The 10,308-nt window shown below is 52.0% G+C and overlaps 1 protein-coding gene across 3 annotated transcripts; it reads left to right on the forward strand.

Annotated features, from left to right (window-relative positions):
- The first annotated feature begins 735 nt into the window (after positions 1-735).
- Positions 736-10,050, forward strand: KDM8 (lysine demethylase 8). Of its 3 annotated transcripts, XM_059716584.1 has the most exons (8): positions 736-1,248; positions 1,386-1,552; positions 2,644-2,776; positions 4,084-4,125; positions 5,842-5,991; positions 8,779-8,871; positions 8,966-9,172; positions 9,271-10,050. In XM_059716584.1, exons 1-7 carry the CDS (start codon positions 760-762, stop codon positions 9,128-9,130), a joined length of 1,239 nt encoding a protein of 412 aa, XP_059572567.1. In that variant the 5' UTR covers positions 736-759; the 3' UTR covers positions 9,131-9,172; positions 9,271-10,050. The 3 variants fall into 3 exon arrangements, with proteins under 3 accessions (XP_059572567.1, XP_006268485.2, XP_059572568.1); XM_006268423.4 differs by having other exon boundaries at positions 8,966-10,050; XM_059716585.1 differs by lacking the exon at positions 4,084-4,125 and having other exon boundaries at positions 8,966-10,050.
- Positions 10,051-10,308: the final 258 nt, after the last annotated feature.

Here is a 10,308-nt window from a genome sequence, read left to right on the forward strand (position 1 = left end):
CGGGCAGGAGCTGCAACGTGCGGCGCGGCCTTCGCCCAGGGAGAGATACAGGGAGCAACGGGACATGAGGCGTCGCAACAGTGCCCGCACTCGTCCGTCCAGGCCGCCTGTCCCGCATCAGGGGCAAGGGACAACCCCGGGGATGTCGGAAACCCTGGTGGGACCAAGTGCGCAACTTCCCTGAGGAGACGCACGTGGCACCGGGTTTTCGGCTTAGAGAGAGACTGAAGGAGGGAAGTGTTTGCAAAGGCCAAAGGGCGCAGGAGGCAAAGAGCAGGTCGGGCCCCGCGGCCCGGGCCGGAGCACCGCCAGGGACAGCCCCGCTCCCGCGGAGGCAGCACTGCGCGCTGAGCCCCGCTCCCGCCCGCGGCCCACATGAAGGGTCTGGTGCGAGGCACGCGGTGTGGTGTGGTGTGTGTGCGCACAGAAGCTCCCGCCACAGCCCCTTTCTGTAGCGCTAGATCGATATCGGTATCTCTCTATGCCTGCCTCTGTCTGTCTGTCTGTCTGTCTGTCTAGCTATTTATGTATTTCTATTTCTCTCTCTCGGTGCGTGCACGTGCACTTCACGCCGCTGGCGCGCCCGCCCCGACGTGCTCCCGCCCCGCTAATGACGCGCGCGCAGCAGAGGGCGGGCTTAAATGGGCGGCGGGAGGGGCGTGGCCAGGCGCGGGGGGCGTGGCGGCGCGGCGGCGCGGTACTTCCGGAAGGGGCGTGGCGGGCGGGAGTCTGGCGCTTCCGGGTTCCGGCGCACGTGGGATGGCGGGCGCGGAGGCGGCGGCGGCGGCGCTGTGGGGGGAGGCGCGGGCGGTGCTGCCGGGGGCGGAGGCGGACGTGGCGGCGGCGCTGGGGGCGCTGGAGGCGGAGGCGGGCCCGGTGCTGGCGCTGCTGCAGCGCGCGCGGGCGCTGGTGTACGAGGGCGGGGCGCCGCGGGCCGGGCCGCCGCGCGCGCGGGAGCTGGAGGCGCTGGGGCGCGCGGCCGGGGCGGCGGCGGACTACGCGTGGGAGCGGCTGCAGGCGCGCGCGTGGCGGGACGTGGAGCCGGGCTGGCGCCGCGCCTTCGCCCTCGCCTGCCTCTTCCGCGCGCTCGCGCTGCTGGGCCAGCCCGCCCGCGCCCTGCGCGCCTGCGACCGCGGCCTGCTGCTGGGCGCCGCCGTCCTCGACGGGGCCCTCGCCCGCCTCGCGCGCCTGCTGCAGCGCCGCCTGCCCCGCGCCCGCGCCCCCGCCCCGCCGCCGCCGCCCCCCAAGGTACCCGCCTGCCGGGCCGCCCGGGCAGAGAAACGTTAAATGTCTGCGCTGCTGGCAGGCCGCACGGGGCCCCCGGGCCGCGCTTGCCGGTGCCTGGTCGGTGCGCCGGGGGGTGCTGACCCGGGGTCTCGTTGCAGAGGATGCGGAGCGACGCCGGCGCGGCCCCGGAGCTGGCGTCGGAGCCTGCCGTCCCGCGGCTCCGCTGCCCGTCTCTGGAGCGTTTCAGGGAGAGCCATTTCATCCCGCAGAAGCCCGTGGTGTTGGAGGGGGTCGTTGACCACTGGCCGTGTATGAGGAAGTGGAGGTGAGCAAGTGGAGCTCGTCCTCCGTAGGTGCGCTTCGTGCCCCTGCCCCAGCTCGCCCGGCTCCCCGAGGAACGAGGTGCGGCACTGACTCCCGTGACGCGCGGGAAGTAACGTCTTCCCACGCCGCGTGCTGGGTTTCCCGTTGCTAACGGGACTCCAGCGTGACAGATGCAAGTTGCTAAACCGCATCCTAATAGCTCAGGCGTTGCTAATCGCAGGATGTAGAAGTCGGATGTTGGAGCACATTGTGCATCCAGGCCATCCCTGCAGGAGCCGGTGCAGGGAGTTTCCTGGTGCAAATGTTAGTGGTTTAGTGTTTAATTGTAAACGGGAGCTGCGTGTATAGCGCCCGGGACTCGGTGGGCGTATGGCTCAATTTTCTCAGCCACATCCATGACCGTTACTTATTTAGGTATTCTTGTGAACATGACTTACTAATATTTGACATGAATTTCAGTTTCAAAGCTGTATGTACAAGTAATATTAGAAACCACTTTTTTCATTCAAAAATGCAAATGTTGCAGCCACATTCAGTGAAACTTTCCCAGTTGTAAGGTAGAAGTAACACCGTGCAGCTCATCAGACCACTCACAACTAAACTTTCACATGTTGAGTGTTGCATCCGTGTAGCGAAATGTTCATGATGAATACACAGGGTAACACTTGCAAAACAAAAACCCCTCGGACTTGAGGAAACCATCTGGTTGCTGGTGTTTCATAAGTACAGGGAGAAGCCAGGTCCATTGACTAAACGGCTGCTCGTTGTTCAGACCAGCTCTTCTAAATTGGCAACACATTTTTCAAAAATGAATACAGCTTGTAGCATTTCGGTGCAGGTGCGTGCGCCCGCGTGGGCCCTTGCTGTCTGCATCCTTAGCCTTGCTGGGGGCACGGTGGCCTGCTGCTGGAATAGTCGGCATGTTCCCGTGTTCCTCCTAAGGGTTAAACTATCCAAGGTAGCTGCCTTGTGCGTTGAACACTAGCACTGCATAAACCCCCCTCAGAAACCTGATTTCCTATCTACATTTAAACTCGATAAAAACAAAGATGTTAAATGAAATCTAAATGTAATGAACCTGCTTTGTTCCAGTGTGGATTACCTCCGTGAAATTGCTGGGTGGCGCACAGTCCCCGTGGAGCTAGGTTTGCGATACACAGATGAAGAATGGTCTCAGGAACTCATGACTGTGGATGACTTCATCAGTCAGTATATTGTGAACAAGGTCTGTTGTTTCCACGTGGTTTTATCTCCACAAACGCGGCAGTGTCCTAATGGACTGAAGGATTTCTCCCTTGGTGGTCTGGCCAGAGCTTATTAGAACAGGTAGCTGCTCGTAGGGGGTCTTGAGCGAGCTTCGGGTTTATAAACAGGTCTATGGATTACTGTGCCAGTCACATTTTCAGGCTGGTTGCAGCCGTGACTGCTTGCTCCTTGTTCAGGCCTGAACGTGCAGCATCAGAAGGTTGGGGAGATTTTCCAAGAGCCAGACATAGCACCAGTCGCGTGCTGGGGAGTACTGTGCTACACATGCCCATTACTCTGCCTCTATGAGGGGTGGAGTGGGGCTGCCCACGGGGGGATTTACAGCTCGGGTGGTTTTGAACATTGCACAGAGTCGGTCAGGAGGCTCATGCGATGAATATTCATTGCAGTCTCTACAGTGGACCTGCTTTCTGTGTGTGCGTGCATTTGCATCTCTGCAACAGAGATGCTGGTGTGACTAGAAACCAAACTCTTCTCCTCACCACTGTTAGGGTTGTTATGAAAAAGATAGCCGTGCAGTTGTAGAGACCTCAGCTCTCCTGCGTAGCTCTGGTGCTGTTGCAGGCAAAATGGGGATGTTCTCCTATTGAAAGATCATTTGGATTTTTCTTTGCCCTAGCTAGCGTCTGTTTTTATGTGGCCTGACCCTGGAACAGCAGGGTCTTCTGCAGGTCAGGAGCATCAGGCCAACCCCATAGCCAGCAGTATTATTCCTCCGGTGGATGTGTGGGGCTTTATGAGTTCTAAGACTATAAGCTCCAATATTACTGCATGTCAGTCATGGGCAGTGAAGAAACGAGAGCTGACTGGTGACAGCAGTCTGTACTGTGGATGTCAGCTGAGACGCTTCCTGGTTCCTTCGCCTTCTTGTTGGAGGATCCTATTGAGGTATATTTGCATTGCAGACTGCACAGTGGTGTAGAGGCGCCCGAGCCTGCTGGCATGGGCGCAGGGTGCTGCCTGGCTGCAGGAGCAGAAAGTTGTGTGTGGGCAAACTTACCCGGCTGCTGCTTATGGTGTATTGGCCCCTGCCTCTGTCTGCAGTCCCTGATCAGCTCAGGTCTGTCCGCACAACTGTGCGTGCGCAGCGTAGTCTTGCCATGCCCGAGTGAAAGGGACCTGCTTCCGGCCGAAGCAGGCGAGGAGCGGGTTGAGTCGTGTTTTGAAATAACAGATGTCAGAAACTGACCGTAGGTGGAAGTGACGGGGAGCCCGGGCTCTGAATCAGAACTCACTCCTTTCTGTTCTCTCTCGTCGCCTTTCCAGAACAACGTTGGCTACCTTGCCCAGCACCAGCTGTTTGATCAGGTAAATCGAAGCATGGATATTCAACTGGCCACCGTTGCTCTTTCCCCTGCAGCAGTGGGTACTGCCTGGGGTCTCGATCACAATGTGGACTCTGTTCACTGCGTGTTGTCCAGTGTTTCAGTGTTTGTCCCCTGTGCTGTGACTTGGGGCTTCTGGCTGTTTTTATTCTGCTCTGGCTAGTGTGTGGCTTCTCCTAGGCAGTGGGGAGATTTGGCCTACAGTGTTTTGGCACCATGTAATGTCACTTGCTTGCACAAGCTGGACAGCAGCACCGCTCCTAGGAAATAAATCTGTCAGTGAGATTTGGACAGACACCAGTCTTCCTTGGAGATGAGCTCAGCTGCTCCACAGCTGACAAACAGGCATTTTCTCACCTGCTACCTCCTTTGTATTTAAATAAATGGAGCTGGTAATGTGGTGCAGTTGTGTTGCATAGTGACACTATTGGCATGACCATCCTGCGCACAGCTATCTTTCGTGGCTCTCAGAGAGGCAAGGCAGCAGAGCAGAATGGTCACAAACTGTCCTGTGACGTGCAGCCAAGGATTGTCTGTTTTGTGCTGTTGATCAGAGCTCCCTGAGCGCTGTCGCTGCAGCGAGACAGGTGAGTCTCTTTCTGGAGCTGCGACAACTGCACCCTCTGCCTGTCTCCACTCTCTGTGTGTAGTAACCGCTGAGCTTTCACACCAGTTCACTGGGGAAGTAGGTTGGGTCGACATGAGGGATCAGAAGGAAGGTCAAGGGCTGCCTGATTCGTCTTGAAATTCCTCTGCCTCCCCCATTTTGTTGTCCCTCGCCTTGTCCTGCCTCTGCCAACAGACCGCTTCTGGCAGGGGCGGTTGGTGCGTCTGTACAGTGCCCAGAAGCACAGGCTTTGATCCTCCCTGGGGCCTGTGGGTAGAAATAATAAGCAAGCAAGTCTTTTGAGCAGAAATGCATCTAGCACTGATTCAGCAGGGCAGCTGAGGGAACAGGAAAAGGAGGAGAAATCAATAGAAGCAGAAATATTTAACTGCCTGTGAAAGGTTGGGGAGAAAAAGTAAACCATCGGCCTCCCTTGGTTAAGGATTCGGAGACATTCCAGTGCTGTTACAAGGATGGGCACGGTATGCAAACCTAGACACAGCAGGAAAAACAAGCAAGCCAGTCACCACTGTGGTTGGAAGACAGCAAGAAAGAATGGCAATTTCTTTTTTGAAAGAGTGGATTAAATGCATTAATTTTATTTTGTTATATCACATCTATTTAGATCCAAAAAAATGTATTAAAGAACTAGATCAGCATTCTAATATCATACATTATTAGTGAATTGCTTGAACTTTCATGAGGATGTGATGCTAGGTTTTAAGTTTGAGTGCAGAAAGCAAAAATTTCCTTGCAGAACCTAAAAAAAGAAAAAGTCCCTACAGATGTCTGGCTTTAAATTTCAGCAGCGGGGTGACATTTCCTGCAGCTCCTCAGTGGCCTTCCCTGGCCCTTTTGGACAATGCAGCCTTTATGGTTTATTCACCAGCTGGTTTATAACTTTACTCCAGCTTGTATCTGCTGCCTATATTATACTGGTTTGAGTGCCAGGTAGGCTCCTTTGGCTAGGTCCTGATCACTTGCTCTGCACATGTCATCCGGGTGTGTCCTACCCTGTGAATTGTCCTGCCTGGGCTAACATAGCGTACTGTACTTTAATGTGCGTGTACTGTTTTTGATTACTGCTAGTAGATCCCAGAATTGAAGGAGGATATTAACATCCCTGATTATTGCTGCCTGGGGGAAGGGGAAGAAGACCACATCACCATTAATGCCTGGTTTGGCCCAGAAGGAACCATCTCGCCTCTTCATCAAGATCCACAGCAAAATTTCTTAGTCCAGGTCTGTACTCCACCTTCATGACTGTCTAACCCCACTGTTACTTTAACAATACTGTTCATAACTACTGGATACAAGGGCAGCCCCAGACTTGACTGAGACGTCAGAAGAGCTCTTGCAAACATTTTGTGGTTTTTCCATTATGTTCATCACCCTTGTGTCTTTGCATGGGCCCACGACAGACATGTAATACATTGATGTTCTCGGCCTTCTCCCAGTGAAGTAGGGAAGTAGCAATTATTCCCATGTTACAGGTGAGGAACTGAGATGCAGAAAAGAAGTCACTTTTGCAAGGGAAGAGAGGGAGTCTAGGACAGGAGGGGCCCATTCTTTTCAGATTTCTACCTACAGCATTAACCTTGCCCCTAGCCAATGTGTGACAAAACCGTGGGCAGGTGTATAGCCCAGTAGCACATACCATGTCCTTAATTATCTGATGAATTAGCCCTTTGCACATACCTTCTAATCTCCGTTACATATTCTCACCAGGACCAAGTTAGTAGGACGCAGCACACTATGTCACAAGACTGATTACAATCTCTAGGTACTACACAAATGTACAGAAACGCTCCCAGCCAAACTGTGCGCACTCTGAAATGTTCAGCAGTGAGTTCCTTATTGGCTGGAGACCTCCAAATTGCTCCCTTTGGACTCTGAGCACTGACTGAGGTTTGTATTCAAAGTCAAACGCAGCTATTGCAATCTCCCATGTGTCTACCTGGGCCATTAAACTGAAGCCTGAGCTGTTCATGTGTGTTTGTATGGGGGGTCAGCCCCGTTGTCCTGGTCCCCTGGCACCCTGCACTTTCAGCTGGAGATCTCATCCTTTACCACTTAGCCTGCCCAAATGACTCTTGAATTGTCATGCAGGTGAACAGCTGCTGCCTCCTACCTAAGGTGGGAAGAGTTCCCCAATGTGAGCAGTTTCTTGCTATTTTTCTGCATGAAAGGCTATTATCTGTCTTTGAGGGGATGATACAAGCCTGTCCCTGCTCCTGTCAGCTGTGTGCCCTTCTACCCATGAGGCCACATCTGGAGTCCTATGTCCTGTTTTGGGCCCCCATTACAGGAAGCATGTGGACAAATAGGAGAGTCCAGCGGAGGGCAACAAAAATGGTTCGGGAACTGGGGGATATGACTGGTGAGGAGAGGCTGAGGGATCTGGGCTTGTTTAGTCTGCAGAAGAGAAGACCGAGGTGGGTTGAATAGCAGCCTTCACCTCCCTGCAGGAGGGTTGCAAAGAGGATGGAGCTGTGCTGGTCTCAGTGGGGCAGATGACAGAGCAAGGAGCAACGGGCTCACACTGCAGCAAGGGAAGTTGAGGTTGGATATCAGGAAAAACTCACGAGGAGGGTAATAAAACACTGGAACAGGCTCCTCCCCAGAGCGGTGGGGGAAGTCTCCATCCTTGGGGGTTTTTAAGACCCAGCTTGACATAGCTGTGGCTGGGATACTGTAGTTGGGGCTGGTCCTGCTTTGAGTAGGGGCTTGAACTAAATGTGACCTCCTGAGGTCCCTTCCAAACCTGATTTTCTGTGATTCTGCCCCAAAAAGGAAGAGTCCTCAGTTGCTGGTGCAAAGGCTGAGGGAGGTGAACAAAGGGAGTTAACGCCCCAGTGTTAACCCAGTGTCCCCAATATTTGCTAGGGGAAATATTAGTCCCTATAGCAAAAATAGATTCAGGCTTGTTCTGAAAAAGGAAAATCCAGGAAACCAGCAGTAGTACTGTGACTAAGCAGCCTCAGTAGTTTGCTTTCATGCTAGACTAAACGGGAACATCACTTGCCAAGCCGCGTGGCGGTCACCATAACCCCTCTGAGGTGGAGAAGTCCTCTTGCCCCTGCTGACACATGGGGAAATGGAGGCACCAAGCAGCTGCGCGCAGCAGAAACGGGGCAGTCGGAGCAGAGAGCGTGGGGACACGGAGTTTTTTGGGGTGGTTCCCAGTGTCAGTCTAGGGCGTTGTCAGCTGTCCATCAGGCAGAATGGCAGTCTTGCTCTTATTTTTATCAGCGCAGCAGATTCAGGTGGGGTGGGTGCAATCCTAATTCAGCGTTACTCATGACTGTCTAGGGCATCCTGGCATCAACAGGACTGATCACTTCCTCCTGCGCATATAAGCACGGGGAATTTCTATTGCCAGCAGAGAGCTCGGGAATCAGTGCAACTTAAATTAAGCAGTAGGCTAAGTGATGGTATTGCCTAAATTGGCTTCCACTTCGAGAAGTTCAGGTCAGTCATTCCAGCTGCCACCTGAATTTTTCTCTCCCAGCTGAAGATTACAACAGAGAGAACAAATGTGATGGTGATGGAAAGCAGAGACTTTATGGAGTACCAGCAAGCTTGTTGATGCATTGAAGTCCCCTGGCTGGTGTCTTGAATGTCCTGCCTGGGGACTGGAGCAGTGCTAGACTTGATGCTTTAATTCACTCTCTTGCTGACGTGACTGCCTGGTTCAACAGCACTAGAGACGGGGTGTCACAACACTGAATTCAAAGAGGAAGAGCTTCTCTCTCTCCCCGCCCCTAAAAGCATTTCCCTGCCAGTTTGGACTTTTACCTGTTTAGCATCTGCTTTGTTTGATCTCTTTTAGTTCGTTATGGGGAGTACTTGTTCCTCGGTACCAAAATCTTGACCCGTTGTGCAGCTGTATTTTACCGTTAACTGCTTGTCATGGCCCTGAGGGGAAGTCTGTTAGTTTGAGTACTAATTAACTGAAGTTAGGCCTTATTTCAGCAGGTAACATACAAACTAATGACAGATGGAACATTTATATCCTAACACCTGTAGGTAATTGGAAGAAAATATATCCGTCTGTATTCTCCACAAGAATCGGAAAACCTGTATCCACATGAAAGCCAAATGCTTCACAACACCAGCCAGGTAAATAGCTATCTGAAATCTAAAGCCTGATTCTTCCTACTTAAATCCCCAGGCTATCTTTGGAGATTAAAACACATTGTATTTGTTTTTGTAGGTGGATGTGGAAGATCCCGATCTAGTTAAGTTCCCCAGGTTTGAAAAGGCTGCCTTTCAGTCTTGTATTCTGACACCGGGACAGATTCTGTTTATTCCAGTTAAATATTGGCATTACGTACGATCCCTCGATATCAGCTTCTCTGTCAGCTTCTGGTGGTCGTAACTGTGACGGGGGGGGGGGGGGGCATAGACTCTCGAAAGTAAGGTAAGGAAGAGTACAGCCTGCTGCGTGCTTACTTAGGAAGACCATTCTCTTTCAAAAGAGGGCTTTTGGAAGAAATTGTGCTTGTTTTCTGCCCACAGCATAGAGCTGAAGTAGAAACCCACACTTCTTGCTTCAGGCTCGGTGAGACATCTAGACTAAAAAAACGAAAGCAGCAGCTACAACCGCCTGTTTGTTTTGTGGATGTTCCTAGTACGGATTCCTAATAAAGAGCATGCGTCGGATCATCCCCTCCTATGTATATACAGTGAAAACAAGACTATATACGGGCATCAAACAGGCATTTCCCAGAGTGGAAAGAAAGGAGCATGTGACTAAGTTGTTTACCCCCGTGTGCGGATTTAAGAATAGCCCTGGCTTTGACTATGATGGACAACACATTTCTACAAAACCTCAGTAAATAAGAGAGTTGCCAACCTAAAACAAGGTGACATTTCTCCGTGCCGTAAAAACTACTTCTAGGAAGGCTGGAAGTACAGTCCATTGTTGACTACAATTCAGTTACAGCTCAGCTGCCCCGCTAATGCTTTTCTTATCTATGAAAAATGGATTATATTCCTCACATGGTAATGGATGGTTTCCTAGTGAACACTGTCTCTATTGCAGTTCATAGAATAGTAGGGCTGGAAGGGACCTGTAAGATCGTGTCCCCATCTGCACCAGTATCAAGGAAAACAGACAATTTTAATATGATTTTTAAATATAGCCACAGAAAAAGTATTCGTATTTAAAATATGAGCACTTCAGTCACCTCTCCTCTGCTGATATAACAAAAATCCCGTTCGCTCAAGGAGTGGATGGTGGACTATGGACTGAAGATATAATTTTCTTGATTAAAGCTCTGATACTACTAACGATCACAGATGTCTGGTTATTACTCTGTTACACAAACCTGGAGTGCATGTTTGCTTAAAATGATGTTTCAGCATGAACTCGGAAGAAACCAGGAGACAGTGGTGTTGATGCCTGCACGGTCAGATGGGTCACTAACTGGCTGGAGGGCCGCACCCAGAGAGTGGTGGTGGACAGATCTTATTCGACCTGGAGGGCTGTGGGCAGTGGGGTCCCCCAGGGCTCAGTCCTCAGGCCTGCACTGTTCAACATCTTCATCAGTGACT

This window comes from Alligator mississippiensis, chromosome 13, assembly GCF_030867095.1.
Source record: "Alligator mississippiensis isolate rAllMis1 chromosome 13, rAllMis1, whole genome shotgun sequence".
NCBI lineage: Eukaryota > Metazoa > Chordata > Crocodylia > Alligatoridae > Alligator > Alligator mississippiensis.

Excerpts from the sequence above, each read along its gene's own strand:
- KDM8 (XM_006268423.4), top strand. The coding sequence starts at position 760 with ATGGCGGGCGCGGAGGCGGCGGCGGCGGCGCTGTGGGGGGAGGCGCGG. Across the intron at positions 1,249-1,385 it reads CGCCGCCGCCGCCCCCCAAG|AGGATGCGGAGCGACGCCGG; the intron begins GTACCCGCCTGC and ends GTCTCGTTGCAG. Across the intron at positions 1,553-2,643 it reads CCGTGTATGAGGAAGTGGAG|TGTGGATTACCTCCGTGAAA; the intron begins GTGAGCAAGTGG and ends GCTTTGTTCCAG.